The sequence below is a fragment of the Bactrocera tryoni genome, chromosome 5 (genome assembly GCF_016617805.1).
Source record: "Bactrocera tryoni isolate S06 chromosome 5, CSIRO_BtryS06_freeze2, whole genome shotgun sequence".
NCBI lineage: Eukaryota > Metazoa > Arthropoda > Insecta > Diptera > Tephritidae > Bactrocera > Bactrocera tryoni.
This window is the reverse complement of record NC_052503.1, coordinates 35,509,249-35,531,041: the sequence shown is the minus strand read 5'-3', so window position 1 is coordinate 35,531,041 and position 21,793 is coordinate 35,509,249. Positions and strand designations below refer to the sequence as shown.

General features: G+C 36.6%; 1 protein-coding gene across 1 annotated transcript; it reads right to left on the bottom strand.

The window, feature by feature from the left end:
- Positions 1-4,538: 4,538 nt before the first annotated feature.
- On the bottom strand, positions 4,539-21,453 carry LOC120777960 (ecdysone-induced protein 74EF-like). The gene is made up of 3 exons (XM_040109577.1): positions 21,219-21,453; positions 4,888-5,645; positions 4,539-4,777 (listed from the first exon to the last, which is right to left on the bottom strand). The coding sequence occupies exons 2-3, from the start codon at positions 4,972-4,974 to the stop codon at positions 4,547-4,549; spliced, it is 318 nt and encodes a 105-aa protein (XP_039965511.1). The 5' UTR covers positions 4,975-5,645; positions 21,219-21,453; the 3' UTR covers positions 4,539-4,546.
- Between the last annotated feature and the right edge of the window lie 340 nt (positions 21,454-21,793).

Sequence of the window (21,793 nt, the reverse complement as noted above, 5' to 3'; positions counted from 1 at the left end):
CGGAAAGAGGCAATATCCTTTTGACCTTGAACGTTCATGCTCACGCTGAGAATTTATTGACCTGACATTGTTAGCACTCGCAGACAAATATCCGAGTAGACATCAATAGAAAGCGTCCGCCCAGCCCGCCGGCCACCGCGTCAGCCAACAAGCACATTTTTTTTTTTTTGGTTTTCAAGTCTATAAGGATGTTGGCAAAAGGTACGCCGGCGCCACCAAAACCCACCAAAATAAAACGGATATAAACCCACCAAGACGCTAAACTAAGCACGTCAGCCACTTTCGCGCATACATACATATGTAGGTATGTAAGTACATTTATGTACTATACTCCGCACGAATTCGATGTCTGGTGCGTCTCGGCTTGTCGCTAGTCGTCACAGTCGTCTTATTTGTTCTTTGACTTGTCTGGATTGGGGACAGTTAGTGTGGGATAGTCAGTGTGGTTCGCAGTAGGCGCTGTGACGCCTGCTTCTTCTTCTTCATCGTCGGCCTCGTCATCCGCCATGTCTCTAACGCTTAGCGCATTTATATATAATGTGCTGTTATCCGCAGTTTCAAGGTAGTGGCATCTTGTTCCGCCTGCTCCTACACAAAAAAACCATATCATATCCCTAGGTCTGTCTTATGTATGTATGTGCGAACTGCAATACAATACTTGTATTGTGTTAGGTTTCCAGGCTCGCTAAAATTGCTCTCACCTACAAATACACTTTAGTATATGTATGTATATGTATGTGTATGTGACATTTGCTTTAGGAAAAGGAAACGCCGAAAACGGTGTGGTAAAGTGGTACCCCAGACAGAGTTTCATGAACTTACATACGTCTGGCCATGGTTTAACAAACTCAGATTTTATTCAAGGTCAGCAGCGCGTACATATGCATGTATATATGTATATACATATGTATGTAAGCGCGAAACTAGGAATCGGTAAAAGCAGCGAAAATAGCGAACTTTGACAGGAGATCTCGGCAAATGCAAATAACAAGCCTGTCACCAATTTTAACAGTTACAAAATTTTTGGTTTTTTGCTGGTTGAGTTATTATTTTTTAAGGTTTACTCATAACACTGTTCCAAACTCTGGGATTTACATTGAAATTTGACTCAAATTAGAGTCAAAGTGTGATGAATGCTAAATATTGTTAACGTCGAAACACGAGTGCGTATGAGTAATTTGTAATCGAAAGCATATTAAGGGGTCGTCTCAGTGTGACCCTTCGAAAAATCACTGATTTTCGCAATTTTTTTTATAATGCTGGAATTAACTAATCAATAAATTTTTTTTATAAATAAATACATTCATTACGAATGCAAAATTATTTTTTATGTTTATTAATTGGGTGTATAATAGTAAAAAAAAAAATTGTTGAAATGATACGTTAAAAAAAGGTCCTGTGCGATGTTCACGATTGCGGCCGCAATTTGGATGTGAAACAAAAATTTCAAAAAGATTATTAATCTGTATGAAAGTCGCTATCGTGTTATGGAAGCTATTTTTTTTTAATTTGACAAAATGGCGGCAGTTTGAACAAAAAGTATCGAATTTGGCCTTTTTTTCGACAGTTTTTCGTAGAAAGTGATAGGAAGATGTCAAAAATAAAGTAAAAGCTTCCATAGCGCGATAGAGAATGACGTTAAAAATATTCTCTCCAAATCAGAACTATTATAAATATCGTCAAAACTCTTCCCTTGAGAGTGGAAACTGTTTGGAAAAACAGCACTCTGAGAAAAACGCATTTAAATATTGGAGTCGCTATGTTCCCTACTCCGTTCTCTTTCAACAAGAAACGCTGTAGTGACCGTAATAATTTGAAATTCGAATTCAAATGAGAGAATGTTGATTACTGCAACACAAAAAAGTCGATTTTTCGAAAATTTCACACTAAGACGATCCCTTAAGCTCAACTGAACTTGTTCTAATAATCAAACTTTGCTCCGCAATAGATTACACAAATATAGCAGATCCTTACAAGAACTTGATTTTTTTAAGTTAAGTTAAGATTATTCGGCGATTTTTACGATGCGTTAAAGCCGAAAAAACCACGTCAAAGCAGGTCAAAAATCAAAGTTATATTGACAATTTTCTTCGATTACCGAAGTTCGAAAACTTTCCGACCGGCCAAATGATCAAGATGAGGAGACAAGTTGAAATCCGAGTGCCTGTCTGTCTGTTCGTTCATTCATCCGTCCCTCCGTCTGTCCATGCAAGCTGTAACTTGAGTAAAAATTGAGATATCTGGATGAAATTTGGTATGTGGGTTCCTTAGTACAAAAAAAATTACGAGTTCATAGATAGATAAAGTGCGTAATCGGATTACTGCCACGCCCACAAATCGCCATTAATCGAAAGTCTATAAAAAGCCATAACTAATCACTTAATTAAGATATGGAACTGTAATTTGGCACAGGAGATTGGAGAAGAAAGGGGCATCGGGGGAAAAAATTAAAAAAATGGGAGTGCTCCCGCCCTCTAATAAGTTTAATATATGTATATATCTCTCAAATCACTAAAGCTACAACAACTAAATTCACCAAGCCTAAATATTACCAGAACTTCCACCGACAGTATAAAATTTCTTGAAATGGGATGTTAAATCAATCACCAAATACTCCAGAAGCATCAAAATTTAGCTGGCATGGTAAGGCTTTATGGAAATTGGGGTAAAAAAAGGATAATGGGCGTGGCACCGTCCTCTGATAAAATCACATATCTCAGGAACCGACCAACCGATTTCGAGTAAATGTAGTACATTGACTATTTGAGTGTTATGCATCATTTGCGCGAAGCTATTCGTACAAAGAGGTCGGAATAATGGCCGACAAGCACTGATTCTTCGTAATTTTTTCTCCAAATTTTCAAACGATATCGTGCCGCATTCCTATTCAGCAAGCACGAACAACCGCTCCGGGGTAACTTTTTTGAGTCAATTGAAGACATTGACGGCTATTTTCGGAAATTGGCTTTAACAACTATCGCGAGGGTTGTAGTAAACAAACAAACACAAGTGTGCTGTGGTCAAGGGAGATTATATTGAGGCAGACGGCATAGATTGTGAAGAATAAATTAAGAAGTTTAAAATTACTCCGTCTTACTCCGTTTTGCTCACAGTAGTAGGTATATACATTATATAAGGTCTTCGTTGCTTTCTTCTGATGTTGCACAACTCAGGAAAAACTTCATATCCTCTGTTCGGGTTATAAAATGAAATTAAACGAAGGATACCACTGGCTCAGTGTGACCTTAGTGTGTTTAAGTTTAACTCGAATGGAATCTAGAATCTTCAGTTAAATAAAATTGTAAATTAAGTTGCGGATACCTTATCGTTAAAGAAGTATAACCGGTATCGTTAATGCTGCCAAATTCAGTTTTGCATATTTTAAATATATTTTACTAATGCGAATGGCTTAAATGGCAAATGAAAATACGAATTTCTATTTATTCTTTGATTTAAAACAATTAAGAGTTAAAATCAATTATAATAGTTTATAGAAAACAAAGCTAAGGAGTTACAAAAATGTTTAACATACGAAAAAAAGGAATTTCTCCACCAAGACGGAGTCGTAAAACCTTTGCGCATGCGTCAAAGCACTTTTTAGCGCAGGCTGGAACCACAAGTGCTGCCTGTCACTCTCAAATGCGCATCGCAAACAGCTAACGACATATAATTATAAGATATTACAACAACAAAGTTACTACACTGAAAAGCGCACTATTTTGGTCTTGAAACCATTTCCTTCTAGCTGGATTAAGCACTCCTGCGGTGCCAAACATATATGAAAGTTAAAATTTGTGTAAAATTGACAAAAATCTGGTTATCGTTTTTGTTTTTTTTATTTTTGAGGCGGTAATCCAACCGAAATCTATGGTTTGGGCATGGTTGCAACCAGAGCAAAAATTTTCTTGTTCACTAATTTCAGCTAAAAGTCAGAGCACTCTCTAACCTTACTGCCGACTACGTAATCGTTTTCAGAAACTCATTAAAAAGAATTCTTGCACTTACCATCGAACTCGGCCGTTTTCAGCGGCGCACTGTTGTTACTGTCTGTGTTGATAATGCTTTTGGCCAGTAATTTTTCGGCAAGCAACGGATTGGATGCAATTAAGAAGCGTCGCGCATTCGCCTCATGCGCATGCGTCACATTCTCATTGCTGCTGCTGCTGCTGCTTACATAAGAATTACTGCCTCTTAGGTCCTCCCGGCGCCCAATATGCGCATTCGCTGTTGGTTTTTGACTTTGGCTTAACGGTTTCGCAGTAAGCGATTCGCAGTGTGAAGTTAACGCTAATAATGTGGACTCGGCAGCACCCTCTATCGTTATGCCCACATCTCCACCACCCGCCGAACCATTTGTATTAGCGCAAGCAGGGCTAAGTACACCGTTGGCAACAACAGCTGAGGCCTCCAACGACGATACGAAACTATCGGCCACTACTTGTTCGCCAATGCTGTTGTTGTTCTCCTCCTTCAATAGAATATTGCAAAGAAAGGAAGAAGTATTTTGAAATAAAAAGAGGGTTTCGGGGTATGTGTAATAAACACGTTAGACTAATTTCAAATTCAATTCAATAAAATTGCTATTTACTTTAACCTCAACTGTGGCCAGGTCCGACAGTAAGCTCTCGATTTCGAAATTGCTTTCAGACAATTGGCGGAATAGTTCATCGGAAGACTCAGTGCAGAGCGGTTCAAGTGAGTTGAGTTCCGTGTTGCGTTCATCGAGTTGTGTAGATTCGTTGCCATTCTCATTGTTGCTGCCAGTGGCGGCTTCCTCCTAAAGCGCAGTAAGAAAGAAAGCGCGTTAATTTTATCAATCGAACATTGTTATCGACAATCTAAAAGTATGGAATATGTATAGTCTACTTTGAGGCGTAGTATACGCACTTGCATGCATGGAGCGATATCTAAGCCACCAACCATACGGCCATCATTATCCGGACACCAGAGTAGTGCGTCATCGATAAATGGCATCGCCGATAAGGCAGAGCCACTGCAAACTTCCGCCAGTGCCAGCGTGTGTTTGTGTGCCACGCTCGTGAAAAGTATTCTGTCAGTCGGTAAGAGAGAGCTGCGCTGAACGGTATCGCTTTTCTACCGATTCGGCTGGTAAGGCAGTGACGGTTCGTTTCAGCGTTAAATTATTTTACGTTATTGCACTTTAAGGTAATTTTATTTTACTTTTATCTTCTCTCTCTGTGTTCACTAAAGCACTTAATTATTATATTAACAGTTCTTAGTTTATGTTTAACTACTTTTTTATTTTAATTTTTAATTTTTATTTGTTTTCCTTTTGTAGAAATTGGAGGCACTTTACTTACGACGGAATTTATATTATTTATCAGGCTAATCACTAAATTACGTTCTTAATTTAATATTTTCTTTGTACAAATAGTCCGTAATTTCGCAGTGTATAATGTATAACTATTAAAAATTTTGGACGAATATAGTTTCCGATAAATTGTATACGGTGTATATATATGTTATAGTAAAAATCGAAAATATCTAATATCACGGCTTTGGAGTTTCTATAATTTTTGTGTTTTTGATTTTATTTTTTTCCTTTGCAAATACTTAAATTTACCGAATGTTTATAAGAACAGGGCTTCCAAACAGTGATTGGTGATATCGAAACGTCGGTTTGTCTGAAAAGAGAAATACGGAAGACAAAATTAGTGTGATTGATTTTTAAAGGCATTCACTGAATATAGGAGAACAAAACTTTGTAAATACGTTTGCTTAAAATTATAACTAATCTTACAAGTTTTTTGTCATGTTTTTCATAGTGACCTAGAATGAGCATTTTAAAACTTTCAACGCGATGTGTTTGATCTAAAATTTCCACACATCTTTACAAGAAGCTCCTCATTTGCTGGAACTATCGATATCGGACAACTATAACATACTATGTACATCTGCCATACAAGCTGACAAATCAAAATCAAGTTATTGTATGTAATTTTTGCTTTTGTGAGGGGTATTATAGTTTGGGTGAAACCAAAGTTAACGGACTTTCTTGTTTTACAGTTAACTTTGTGGAATATTACAATTATGACGACTTGATATAAGAAGCATACTACTATGATCAATTTATTCTTCAAAATCTATGTTGCCCTCTTCAAAGTAAAGTTTTGAACTGCTTTTTCACCTAAATTCGGCCGATTGATCGTCTGTTTTCGGGTCGTAAGCATAGTTCCAAAACTCATTGCTGATAATAATACGTTTCATGACATTCTGGTAGTCAGAAAGCATTATTTCACAGACTTTAATGCGACGCTGATTTTCGAAAAAATTAAGTGATTTTAAAACCAATCGTGTTTGCACTTTTCTTATGCCCCAATAAGCTGTCAAAATGGATTTCACAAATACCTCCGATATTCAAGCGATGTCAATGAGATCTCTGACTGTTAACCGTCGATTCTCAAGCACCAATTCCTTTATTCCTTTTTTATTAAAAACTCTTACTATTATTTGCCCATAGTAGTTTATGGCGATGTTTGTCTGACAGCTGTGCGAAAACCTGTTTTCGGCTATCTCGACCGCTCCAAGAGCCACTAAAAATTTTTGAAATTTGATGAATCACACTTATGTAATACGCTCTGTGCAAATATTTTATTTTACAATCTAATCAATAAAAGAGGTAAGTCGAGTAATATCGACCATCTCAAAAATGACAGTATAATTCATAACAAATTGAACTGCAAAAAACACTCAAAAATAATCGATAGATGGCGCATATTGGCAAGTGAAAGGCAAGTACAAAATATCCCGCTAGATGGTGCTGTAGTACTGTTTGCACTAATATTGTATATACGGCCTGCTTTTGTGCATATCGTAGATTTCAAATTCAAATTAACAACAAATTTGGTGCGTATTAAAAGGGGAGCCTGCTTTAGAAGCTTAAAAAATCGTTTAAATCTCTTTGCAAATAATCTAAGAAGATGCTCCCAAAGTTATAGATGTGAACAGAAGGGAAATAGTGACCTAGCGTCTAGCAGATACTATATGTATGTATGAGCGCTTGGGCAGAAAACGAAAACTTTGACGCGCGATTTCTCGGTTTTTCATTTTTACGATTATCCTTAATTGGCGGGCAGGATCGAAAAACAACTAAACGTCGCATGGAATTGGGGCAAAGTTTATTATCTTTGCCTTTAAATTATCTTCTATTTAAACTAGGAAAAGTCAAGTTTGAACATATTTTTAAACAACATTAAAGTCAAATTTGTTTGGTCTAAAAACCACTTTTTTCCAATTTATAAGAAAATTGTAGAATTTTAAAATGCAAATTTCAAAATTTTTTTGAGTTTAACTAGAACATAAATTATTAAAAAATATGAATCTCTTTGAGTTTTTTGTTTCCGACACAAATTGCGACTTGCAGGATGCCCGCCGTTCGACAAATGCACATGCGAGATGCATCGGGCAATTGCTTCCCAAAGGCAGAATATCGAAGATTTCGTATCCAGAAAATTTATTAATGATTTTAATAAACCCTAGAAATTTCGCTTTAATCAATTATTTCTTTCCTTCCTAAAAAAAATCGAATTTTTTAAGCTTTTAAAGAAGGCTCCCACCTTAAATAAGTAGCAAGTGCGTAGTGTAGCTAATTTTTGAATATAAAGCAACAAAATCGTAGGTGAATGACAACCATTGGAAACGAGTGATAAAACAATAATGGAAAAATAATTTACCGGCGATATGAGGTCGGGAAAAGGAAGGGAAGGCGGGTAATTCAGTTTTTAACGGTTAAAAAGAGTTTATCTCGACTTTCGGAAAAACTACGAGTCAAACAGCTTATACTACGAAATAATACGTAGATGAAATAAAGTAGTAGCTTTGAATTGTTTAATGATGACTTTTTTGCATTTTCTGAGAAAGTTTTCCATAGTCATATCCATATATTGTTGTATCTCAACAGAAAGTACATATTTCAAATACAGAAATTCCACTGACTTTTTAGAAAAAGTTTTATCGTGAGAAAAAATAATAAAAACTAATATTTTAACTCTAATTTCTAGGGTTTTCTTCCAATTTTAAGTTGAAATAAGGTTTCCGTCTTAATATTTTAAATAACAAATACGACATGTTGTGTGTCCCCAAGGTAAGTTTACAACAAATTTCGATTAACTTTTTTTGTACAAGATGAACAAAAAAACCAAAAATTGGTTATTTGAATTTTTGACATAAATTTTGGGGTTATGTGAAAAGGTGTTAATACAAAAGTTGAAGATATTTTCTTTACCTTTAACTTTGCTAAATAATTCTTTGACATAAGACTTGTATATTTGCTGAAATCGAAATAAACCGTTTTTAAACCATAAAAATCCAACCAAGTCCCGGCCCTCCTCTTTTCGACCCCAGATCGCTCGTAAATTATTTTAACTTTGAGATTTGTTAGTTTATATTTCGTTTTCAATGGGTTTCTATCTACTAAATTTCACCTGAAATGCAAAATAACGTAACAACATTTTTGGAAATTTACAGTGGAATGAATGAAACACGAAATAAAATGGAAACTGAGTGAAAAAAAATTTTAATATTGGTTAAAATTGGTTTATATCTGATCGCAGAACCTGAAAATGTTGGACATATGTAATATTATGTATTTAATTTGAAGTAGTGAATCGTAATCAATAAGACACTCAATTTCGAATTTTTTGATGATACGTTATTTTGCATTTCAGGTGACGATATGTATTTCACTTTTTACCATTTTCAAAGGCTTCTGCACTAGTCTACAATCTTTATACTACAAGTAATATAAACAACTTACAATTTACAAAAATTCTTCGGCCAGTTACTTGATTTGACGTGTCTGTATACTAAAACAAGGGTTGGTATGTAGTAATAGCTGATAAACCACGATTGGCTACTCAGTTGCCAGCTACTACAAGTATAAGTGTACGCGCGGTTGTAGCCAATACAGCACAGGGATGTTAATTTGACTTATAAGCAAGCCTTTCTCAATGCGAATAAATTAAACATCTCAATAATTTATAGAAAAAAAAAATAAATTTTTATGGGCAAGGTTTAAATTGAGTATAATTAAGTGCTTCTTTATGTTGAATTTTGGTTTTTAGTGCAAAAACTGAAACGTGAGGAAAAGAGTATTCAGCTTGGGAAATTTTCAGTTGACTAGAAATATTACAAATACTTTAACTTCATGCGAATTTCCAATGTGTTTAATATTGAAATATGTATTGACTTCTGCCGGAACTGTATGCTGACGAAACTCCGTACTATAGACAAGGATTAATTCAAAAAGTGATGCTGGAGATGATCATAAGATTTCATGTGTTTAGTGAAAGAATTACAGCAGAAACTGCTTGGAGAAGAGTCTACGATATTTAACTGCGTAGTTAAGGAGCATTCGGCTGAGTGCCTTATATGCAACAAACACAATTTTTTATCTTTTCGCCAAATATTATGGCCTATCTATTTGAGGATATTTTTGCGGCTTTCTAATTTTTTTATATTCGCCCCATAATTGTTTGGCTGTTAACTGTTAGTATAGCGATATTAGAATGGTAATAAACCGACATCGATACTATTGGCCAGAAGAACCGCGCTGTTAGTTCTGATTTCTCCAGGTTGGACAAAGAAGCGTAGCAAATGGGTCTGGTAGTGAACGAGGTCAAGGCAAAATATCTGCTGTCAGCAAACGCAGTCACGTCACTGTTGACAGTCATAAATTCGAAGTAGTAGAAAATTTCGTCTATTTTGGAACCAGCATTAACACCAACAACAATGTCAGTCTCGAAATCCAACGCAGAATCACTTTTGTCAATAGATGCTACTTCGAACTTAGTAGGCAATTGAGAAGCAAAGTCCGCTCTCGACAAACAAAAACCAAACTCTATAGGTCACTCATACATATGTATATGCCATGTGGTGCAAAACCATGGATGATGGCAACATCTGATGAGTCTCGTTACGAGTTTTCCAGAGAAAGGTTCCGCGAAAGATTTATGGTCTTTTGCGCATTGGCAACGGCGAATACCACAATCGATGGAACGATGAGCTGTACGAGATATGTATATTTATGTCGCCCAATAAGACTTCAGCTCTTAGAGTTTTCGACACAGTGCCGGTACGCGTTGGAAAGACCAGGACCTGGCTACCCTTGGAATCTCCAATTAGTACCAAACAGCAAAAAATAAGGATGACTGGCGCACTGTTGTAAACTCGGGTATAACCGCTTAATCGGTGTCTACGAAGACGAATATGAATAGGACCCTTTAAAATAACCAATCATTTGGAAATAAGAGCGACCTTTCGAAAAAAACCGAATATGTTGCCCAGTTTTCATACAATAAAAACTTAAAAAAAAAATCTGTTAGAGGTTAATTTTGAAGCGTAATCATAGCGAGTGAATAGTTCATGTAACTAATTCTTTGCAAATACTTGTATGTGTGCCGAATCTTGCTGAGCTTTCTTATAACCGACAAAGTGTGAATGTGATTAGAGAATCGATATATATCATTATATATAATAACAGCAGGTTTTGGAAGAAGATTTCTCCGCGCTTAAACCCGTATAGTAGACGGGACATTCGGAGCTTTCAGTTTTCATCTCAATTAATTTTGAAGACTATATAATTCGTTCTAGGACTGCACTTCTTTCCGTGTTTAGCTCATAACAACGCGCTCTTAGATTGAAGAAGGAGACTTGTGTAGTTCCTGATCAAAGCTTATAAGAACTCATATAATTAATGTATTTATTTTTAATTTTTTTGGCACTCGAAGTATCAACTATTTTTTCTGGCTAAATTTCAATTATGGGTTATGATCAGAGGGAAAAATATGGTCCAATGCTTGAAGAAGGAGACTTGTGCTTACTTGGACTTACTTAAATATATATGACGTATTTATATGCAGTTAAACTTCCACAACTCGAACTTCTATAACTCAGATTTCTACATAACTCAAACTCTGGAATTGGTAAAATTTTATTACAAATTCCCTCCAAAACTCAAAGTCTCTTTAACTCGAAGCTTATTTGCAATTAGCTTAAGATGTTATAAAGAACGGTCAGATAATAAAACTATTCTACTTTAGCAACATGTTGCGAGAGCGTTAACACTTCCAACAATTGTCGAAATCGGACCAAAATTTTTTAATATCACCGATTTTCTGTGGTTGAAATAAAATTATGGCTTACTTGTAACATATAAAAACTTAATGTGAACCACAACCTTTATGGTTTTATCGAAAATATTGGAGAACCTGTGATGAAAATAGTAGAAAATCTTTTCTTGATATTAGTAGGCCTGACTTAAGACGGATTAATACTTTCCTTAGCCTACATATACCTAAAAATTATAGAGGTATTTGACTTTAAACCGTGTATATCGGTCAATAGATGTAAGATAAATCGTAGTGAAATACAAATAGCGTATAATAACAGTATATGTATGGATATATCTTAAAATGGATAAAATCGGGTTAATACTTTAGGTAGCTCTCATATACTTCATCTTCTCTTCATCATCGTCCAGGTCGCAGTGCAGAAATTATAGCAGCCGTAGCTGACTAACATAGCAACTTGGATTAAATCGAGCCTTATGGTTGGCTTATGGCGCATGTATCTCATTTGAGTTGATTATGTCGATTTTAATAAAAATATTTCGGACTTACGTATAGAACTACGTGGTACATTTTACCTTGAGATCTTATATTGAAAGCGTACAAAGTATACCCTGTGTAACAACTGAAGCCGCTCGACTTTCTCAAACGACATAGCTTGACTCTATGGGCTCTTGAAAAGATCCACGAGAACCGTCGTTTTCGAGAAAAATTTTGTTTAGCGATGAAGCCCATTTCTGGTAAGTAAGTATGTAAAAATGCTAAATTGTCAAGTTTGGGACGAAGAGCAACCTGAAGGGATTCCAGAGCTGCCATTTCATCTAGTAAATACAACGGTTTGGTGTTCTTGTAGGCCAGTGGAATCATCGGTCCATTTTTCTTCAAAAATGATAATGGTAAGAACGTAACCGTCAATGGCGACCATTATCGCGCCATGATAACCGACTATTTGATGCCTGGAATTGAAGCTCGTGATCTCGGCGACATTGGGTTTTAACAAGACGTTGCCACTTGCCACACATCGCATCAATCAATAGATTTATTGAGAGAACACTTCGGTTAGTAGATAATTTAACGTTTTGGACCTGTCGATTGGCTACCAAGATAGACACTTAGACTATTTTCTGTGTGGACATGTAAAGTCTAAAATCAATGCAAGCAATCCCGTTTCGATTTAGGCCTTGGAGCAAAACATCACGCTTGTAATTCGCCAGTTACCACTCGAAATGGTCCAACGACTCATCGAAAATTGGACTCAACGGATGGAACATATGAGAGGTAGCCGTAGCCAACATTTGAAAGAGATAATCTTCAAAAAATAATTTCCAAAGAATGTTTTTTCGGATAATAATAAACATTCGCCCTTAAATTTGGAGTTTTTATGTTTTTTATTTAAAAAAGTAGGGAACCTTGAAATGGATAACACTTTAGTTATGGTTGTAACCCAGTCATAGTTGAATAATGAATAACGAAGCTTATAACAGACGAAAGGAAACATCGGACACACTATGAAATATATGTATGTAGGTATAGTATATGATGATCAACAGAGATGATTTTACCATGTCCGTCTGTCCGTTTATATATATGTTTTGAATATACGAGAACTTTTCCCTCAGTTTTTTAGATATCGCTCTGAAACATTGCACATGTCATTTTCTCTCCAAAAAGCAGGCCATTTGTCGATACCGTCGATGTCGGATCACTAAAGCATATACTACTGTGATCAAATTGAAAGGTGAATTTTTGATTTATACATCGCGAGTTTTTCGAATCGGCAAATTTTTTTTCTGTAAGTTGGTAGTACTGTAAGTGCTATCTATGCTAAATTTCATATTAAAATATTCATTAGTATTTGAGATACGCGTCGTTTTGTGAGACTCTAAAAGTGAATTCTTCGCTTTTTACTATGTCTGAATTTATTGAACAAAGAAGTGCGATAAAGCACCATCTCATCATTGGTTATTCGTGATAATTTCGCCACATTTTCAACTAATATCGAGCCGCAACTACCGCATTCGCCTGATTTACCTTCGTGTAACTTCTGGCCATTCAGCAAATTCACATGACCACGCCGAGGACACCGTTTTGACTCAATTGAGCATATAAAAGCTGAATGGAAGAAGGCTCTGATTTCTATCACGATGGAGGATTTGTCCAAGTGCTATGATGAGTAGAAAATTCGTTGGCATAAATGTATTGCAGCGCGAGAGGATTACTTTCAAAGAGATGAAATGGACAAAATTCACCTTTCAATTTAAACACAGTAGTACATAGCTGCCATACACACGGTACGATCAGAATCAAGTGTTTGTAAGATATTTTTACAAAATTTACCACGGATTGCTGCTCAAGGCAAGGCTACAACATCCCTAAAGCTACAATATCAGGCTACTATAGTATACTAAATAGCTGCTATAAGAACAAATCGATCAAAATATAGTGCTTGTATGGAGTCTTTTGTATATGTGAAGATGGCTTCGGTGCAACCGAAGTTAATGTTCGTTTTGTTTAGAACACACTTTTTGTTAAAGGATATCTGATAGGTGAATACACAGACCTAACGAAACGAAATGTTTTTGCATACGAAAGTAGTGAGTATTTTAACTTCAGTTGGCCAGCTTCCTTGTAAGGCTTTTGAAAACAATGCAAACAATTGCCGTTTGTCCACATGAACAACTTATAATTGTATTTACAATAATCATAATAATTGAAATGATTAAAATGCAAATGCGGGCATAATCATATTTCACAGTTAAGTAATTAGCTGCTGCGAGGGAACGAAGCCACCAATATATGTATGTATGTGTGTGTGTATGTAAGTGTGTTTAGTCATTGCGCCTCGTAAATTCATAATTAAATTAATGCTTGGGAATTCTCAACGAAAGTGTTAATACGTGACGACGTCTGCACATATAAATACATACATACACATCACACGTGTATGTACATAGGTATTTATGTATGTACAAATGTGCTAGTGTGTATGTATGCACTATTATGTATGTATGTAATTGCTTTTGGTCGAAATAAAGGTAAATACAGTTATGTTCATGCAAATATAAATCAAACTCATTTCTATAAAACCTAGTTAAAATCGCACCCTTCCTCGATGCGCACCCTCCCGGGCAAATTACGTGCGGACACGCTGGCGTCAACCTGTGCAGATGAACGTAGAAAAGCAAAAAGTGCCAACAATAGCGTTAACCCAGCTTGATGAGAAGCGGTAATGATTGATTAGGATGCGAAGCTTTGTTTGCGAACTCGTGGAAATTACAAATAAATAACTGTGCATTCAAAAAGCAACAAAAATTATGCAGATATCTAGCAATGAGAAAACGAGAGAAATAAAAATAATAGAAAAAAAGTTGTATAAAGCAATAAAAGTGAAAAAATTGAGTTGTGTCGACCAGTGTAATTCGAAGCCCCTTTCTTCCGGAATCTTAGAGTTCAATAACTCCGAAATGAAATTACAACTGCCCTGCATAGATTACATGCCATAAAACCGAGTAGCGCGCAATGCAGCGCGCTTACACAGACGAAAACACACAGCTACATGTATGCGTTTGTGTGTACGAACGATTGTTCACACCAACGAGCAATGAACAGCCTTGCCACTGCCGCAAAATGTTGCCGACAGCGAAGCGCAGCGTCGTTGAAAGAAAAACCTCAACTGCAACATCAAAAACCAGATAAACCGAGGAAAACACTTTACATAACATGTTATTGAACTATGGAAAATAAAAACAACCAGTTGCGATATGTTTATTATTGTTGTTGCTATTACTGGTGTGCTGCTGTTGTTGCTGCGGCTGCTGCTGTTGCCGTCGCCGCTGCTATTTCTATTGCTAACTCCACTTAGTCGCTTAGTCGGCAACATACAATGCAAGTTAATGCGAGGCACTCCGGTCGTACGCTCCACGTACTCGTGTATGTGGTGGAAGTGGGTTCGGGCCGAGAGGGGGGGTCATTGCAAATAATGCAACGGAGCCATTGCACAGGCGAATGCGGCTGAGCCAAATTCATTATAAGTGAAAGTCGGTTTGTTGCTGCAGTTCGTTAACATTGAACTACGTGAGTTGGTGCGCTGAGCTGAGCTGAGCTCAGCCGAAACGAAGCGAGCCGAGAGTGAGTTGCCTGGCTAGTTGTTGCTGCTGTTGTTGTTGTTGTTGTTGTTGTTGTTGTTGTTGTTGTTGTTGTAGGCTAGGCAATTGCACACCACTCAGCATGCATAGTCATAGCTAAATTGCATTAGGAACAACAGCGCAGCAACAATAACAATAAAGCGCAACAATGAAAAGCAAAATGCAAAAGCTACATACACACACACACACACACATATGTATACGCAACACACTCATACAGTGACAGCACATGGATATGCAAAAAGAAAGAGTGAACAACAAAAACGCCAAACAAATATTACTAGCATTAGAAACAACAACAACAGCATTAATATACGAACAGCAATGCCGATCGAACGAGCAAGCGTCGGCTGTGTTTATTTTTGCACATTGTGGCAAACTTGTTGTTGGCGATGTGCAACAAAATGCAGCGCACCCGTCGACGATGACGACAACAACGACGACTCGCTGGCGGTGGCAAACGCGAAGGTGATGGCGGCGGTGGTGGCGTGCACGAAGCTGACGATAGCGAAAAGCGAAATGTGCAACTACTTTCGGCGACCAGCTGCATATTGTATGAGCGATGAGCGTTGAGCCATGCGGGCTATGGCGGCGGGTGGTGCTGTGAGTGGTTTTTCTACCCAAAACGCATGCGCTGCAGTAATAATGGAACGACTGACTACCAGTGAAGCGTAGTAGTAGTTGTCTAGCAAGTATCTAATGCCACTGCCACCAGCGCAGCGCAAACCCATACATACAAACATACGTATGTATGTATGGTACATATGTACATGCATTATGCAGCACACATAGCGACACTAATCAGTTGCAGTTGAAAATGCAACAACAACAACAAGTGGGCATAAAGCAATACCAGTCTTCTTCTCCATTGCATTGCAGTTTGTCTGCCAACGGGCTGCACACCGACAATGTGATAATGTTGCCAACATATTGTGAAATACTTATTACTTACTTTATACCACATTTATGGCGATTACACAATTTTTTTTTTTTGTAGTAGAAAAAGTTTTTGGAGTTAAATAATAATAACATAGAGAGGACGCTCAAATTGTTCACACCAATGTAAGTGCATTTGTTTGTGCGTATAAACCTACAAGTAGAGTCTGGAAATAAAGTTTAAAACGTTATAGAATGATATTCAGAATATACTGGTATATGAGTTTTTTGAAACTAGCACTCGCCAAACTAGCTGTGCTTTTTTTGTGCTTTTAATCACTAATTATTCAAAGATTAATTGCTGGAGACAGTGAACAACAGGCAGAAACGTTCTTCCATTTCCATGATTTCTAGTCAAGACTATATTGAAGCTAAATGCTATAGCAGCCCGATCTGAACAATTTCTTTCGAGATTGTACATTTCCCTTGAAAAATAATTCTTGCCAAATTTTGTCAAGATATCTCGTCAAATACAAAAGTTTTCCTTGCAAGGACTGTACTTTGATCGATCAGTTTGTATGGCAGCTATATGATATAGTAGTTCGATCTGAACAATTTCTTTGGAGATTGTACCCTTGTCTTTGACAACAATGTAAGCAAAATTTCGTGAAGATATCTCTTAAAAGACAAAAGTTTTCTATACAAAGACTTGATTTGGAACGATCAGTTGTAAAACTACCATAAGCTATAGGGTTCCGATTGAAAAATTTGTTCGCAGATTGTAGCATTGTCTTGGGAAATTATCCATGTTTGTGAAGATATCTCGTCAGTTTGTATGATATCGGCGGATCCCGTCAAATGAACAGCTTATTTTCTTGCACATAGATTAGGTAAAGTTAGGTGAGATTACTGTTCCCTACGAGGTCGAGACGAGGGATCACACTTAGACTGTCATGTACCCTTCTTTGTGAAGTCATAGGAAAAAACCATGATTATGCGCTATCGGCCCTGGATATATCATAAATATACTTAGGTTTTTCATTTTTATTTCTTCTATTTCACCTGGATGTCTAAAGGTATGAGATCCAAGGTGTTTTTGTCTGGTCTGATATGATAAAAGCAAAACATGCGAGGAATAAGGGTTGAAATGATTTCAACTTAGCTGTCATCTGATAAGAACTTTTATCTTACTTCGTAAATCCCTATAGTACAAGTTTTACTTAGAACTCCTACCACTCACTGAAAGATAGACCTAGCTGGGAGTGACAAGTGAAAAGGACATACCTTCTTCGAAATGTTAAATTTTCTTAAGTAGTCTTCAAAATTTATCATTAATAGGTGCCCTTGGCTCAATACAATGTTTGGAACGATCGAAGGCATGGATTATTTTTGAGGTTTATAGTTAGTTAAGTGCTTCAACACCTCGGTTACGGCTGGTTGAATCGCTGGGATATCACCATTAAATGCGCCTTTCATGTCGGTTTTCAGTTTTAGAATAGAAAGTATTGAAGTGGATCCAGATTAGGCGAATCACATTGGATGGTTCATGAGAGAAACCCGTTTATTCTGCTAAAACTTCCAAGGGTATGGGTTCGTTTCATTTGTGTAAAGCAAAACGTGCACTAATCTTTCTTTTACCCAAATCTCCTTGTTAAAATTTCTCAACTACTATTTTTATTCCTATTTAATACATCAGTCGATAATCTTTAGTAAAATTTGCATCGATAATAATAATTTCACGGATTTTTTATTTTTAGCACGATTACTAGCTTCTTGACGACCTGTTCTTTGGTCACAATTTAAATACTCACGACTATTTTTAAATCGTATAAATAACGTATAAAATTCAATACAACCCATACCATATCATCACCATAAACGACGAAGGTCCATTCGTATGCCTCAGCGATTTTTTTAGTAAACTTTCCTTAACTAACTTAACAGCTATATTCTAAAGCGGTCCGATCTCAACTATTTCTTTGGATATTATAGAAATACTTTGGGTAATAATCTGTGCCAATCTGTGTTTGATAAGAGATCTTGGTAAATAAAAAAGCTATCCACACAAGAATAGGATTTTGAAGGATCACTTTGTATGGCAGCTATTGTTATAATGGTTCGATATCGATGGTTCCAACAAATAAGCAGCTTCTTGGTGGGAAAATAACGGGAGCAGTATTTCAGGTCCATATGGTATGACACAATGTGATTGGTAGCACTGAAGATATACGACTGCAACGACATCTATTGACAAAATACGAAAATACTTTTTCGACTACCCAGTAAATCGAAAACTAAATACGAAAATACTTTATCGACTACCCAATATATCGAAAATTTAGGGTATAGACAGACGGACATGTCTTAAACGAATCTGCTCGCCCCGCTGATCATTTATATAGTACATACATACATATATCGTCACATAAAATGCAAAATAACGAAACATCACTTTTCATAAATTGACAGGCGAATGAAAAACGATATAACAGAAACCACTCATATGGAAACAAAATTTGAGTTTTGGTTATAAAATGGTTATATATTGGTTATATCTGATAATATATTAATAACTTTGGCTATGCAAAAGAACAATCTCGATGGGGTTACATATTTTATTAACGACATTTTCATCGTGGAAGGGTTTATAAGTAATACTTTCTCTGGAAAACCCCATTCGGAAAAGACTGATTTCGTCAAGGTTGGCAATAATATTTGTCACGAAGTTATGGCAGTGGCGACCGCGACTATGGTCACATTTCTAATTTGTTGTTTTTGCTCGTCGCTGTTTATGTTTGGCATTTGGTTGCCAATTTGCCGGCGGGAACTAGTTTTCGTTTTGTTACTCAATCGTTGGCCAAACATAACCAAGTATGTGCATAAGCACTTACATAGCTTTATATGTATGTATGTATATGTTTTTGTGTGCTTTACCTACAAACTCTTGTAATACAGTTTAGTCATTTAGCTATTGGAAAATTCACAATTTCCAGTTTTGATGCATGTATTTTCTATGAACCGATCTTTCTACTGCCGTACAATACACTCCAGCTCGGATGGAAAAACGAATCTTGTCGAAGGAAAACTTGTCATAACAATGGTGAATAAGGAAAATGTGAAATGGAAGTGAATCGGGAAAAGCGAAGAGTGTGCTCGGGCTGTTTGAATAGCGAAATCAAACATTTCCCTTTCAGCCGCAGCCAGGCCCATGCAGAAGATACACACAAAAACTTGTCTAAATACATATGCATGTGCATACATATTATGTATGTTTGTAGCGGTAAAACATTGTAGAAAAGCGAACAGAAGAGCATGTTAAGAATAACTTGAGTGCTACTCTTCAAGGCTTTTCTCATAAATTTTCCAAAGCTGCATAAATTATTTAATATTATTTTATTAGCTACAAATTTTAGAATTTCATACGGTTTTTTTAACATTTTGACATTCAAGGCGAGTTGCCACAGCAAATATTAATACTATAACAACTAAAGCAAAGGCAATCGCGGTTTGAACCTTAGCTTGCACTTGAAAATCCCCAATGCGCATGTCAATAGCGATGGCATTGCTTTGAAAGGTTCATTTCGCCTTATCTTTGAACACAATACTCGTACAGCAATTACATGAAAACATAGCAAGTGTTATGTAAGAGTAGCTGGGCGCCTCAATGTGAAGGCCTTAATACTCAGTCGAACATAAGAACGATGAGAAATGCTAATGAAGAAAAAAACTAAAATGCATATAATTTAATGTTATGACCAAGATTTTAGGTTTATTTTAAAGATAAGGGTTTAGCGTTAGATAGATAGATAGAAAATTGAGGCTTTAAGGGTTTAAGGCTTTTAAGGGAGACGTCAATTGTCTCGGGCTTATCTGCATACAAAAGTGACATCAAATAACTTCACAAATATTGTCAAGCGGTGTCAAATTTAACGATCTTGGAGGCCAAGCCTCACCAAAATTTTCCCTCAATAAACTAAAGGTCGTTCACATCAACTTCCACCAACTTAGGCACAAAAAAGTCATTAATCATGGCTCTATAGCGTTCCCCAATGACTTCAATATTATGATCGGCTTCATTATGACTTGAATGCTGTGAAACTCAAACGAAGAGCTTCAGACATGTCAGAAAAATGCACTTCGGACGATTACCAGATGTCTTCTATCGAACATCTGCACAGTGAGCATCGTATGCTCCTATTTAAGAATCATAATGAACTCCTCTCTAGGCAGTTTCTGTTGGGGTGTTTTCGTCACCTGCTTGAAGCAGAACCGCCTCCTACGAGCATCAAGAGGTTCTTTTTCAACTACGTCGATGACATAAGACAATACGCCGACCAGACTGCGGACGCTACTAACCTCAGACATGTACTGACCGCCATAAACACCTTTATTCCCCTCAGAGAATGGCATACTTGGAGCCAAACCACCAGACGACGAGCTCGAGTTGCCACGAGAAACGAGAGTGAGAGCAGCTACGTTCTGGTTACTGTAGCAGGTTAAATTCCTACTTATCCCGACTCGACACCAACTTATCAAATATATGTTCAGCATGCACGAATCCCCGCATGACACTAACCACCTCTTTGCATACCTAGCTAAGTCTACAAATCTAATTTCCTCTCCCTATGGACCGACCAGGCGAAACAGCACGTTTCCTGAGCCTACTCCTGGATGACCTCGATGACAACTTATCTGAACCTTATCATCCTAACAGGGAACTAAATAACCGTTACAAATACAATAACACCATGCACATTTTTTCAACAAAAATTTCATGTGAAAATCGGGATCGGTGGACATCTTGTTTTGGGCTCAGGCACCAAAGTTTGTTCCGGAGTAAGTCCATTTATTATAAAATGGCAAGCCAAGCTGAGTGTAAATCAAGTAACAGATGTCAAAAGGACGAACTCTTTCAAAACTGCACGACAAAAAAATACCCTTTTGGAGGGCATGTACATTCACACATAAGTGCATGAGAGATTTTTGATTTTGAGAATTTTTTCCTACCAAGTCACTTTCACTCCAAAACCCAAAAGTTGTTGCTTTCAGTCAATTCGAGTAATACTTATGAAAAGATATCGATTGGAAAAATAATGCATATTGTACTCACCTTATTAATTATTAAATATTAAATTTTTTAACGCGCCGAAGATTGGTTTTGTTATTCGTTTCTCTGTAAAAAGGCAGTGTTGGATAACGATTTGTTAATTTAATTTTTAATATTATTTTACAATGCTGTTCTATACATTATCAGTTAATCAGTCGTTTTTGAGTGGTTACACCTTGTATGTATATTTGATTAAAAAGAAACAAATTATTATTTAAAAGTTTTTGTGTGCTTTCTTACGCGCTTTTCTGTTTTACGACTTCACAACTGCAAACTGTTCTTAACCGCCTGTACACATAGCTCATACCTTTCAAAACCGCGAAAGCACACTTTAAATTATCGACGAATACCGTTGGTTAATTTGGTGTTTTGTTAACAAATGATTTATTCCAAATAGTTATGGAATTGCAAGTTTTAGTTGTTTTTGTTGTTTATTTGGTTTCTTTTAATTTTAACACTGCTATATTGGCATTTTTATTTTGCATCGAATTCCATGAATATGTAAAGTCTTGCCATTAACATCAACAAATCCCACCTTAGTTCTTCGGGGACGCATTTATAGAAGTTTATATAACCCA

What these genes read in the sequence shown, in the direction of transcription:
- LOC120777960 (XM_040109577.1), bottom strand. Translation starts at nt 4,974, where the DNA reads ATGCCATTTATCGATGACGCACTACTCTGGTGTCCGGATAATGATGGC. An exon ending in ATATCGCTCCATGCATGCAA is followed by an intron (nt 4,778 to 4,887) that starts GTGCGTATACTA and finishes ACTGCGCTTTAG; the next exon opens with GAGGAAGCCGCCACTGGCAG.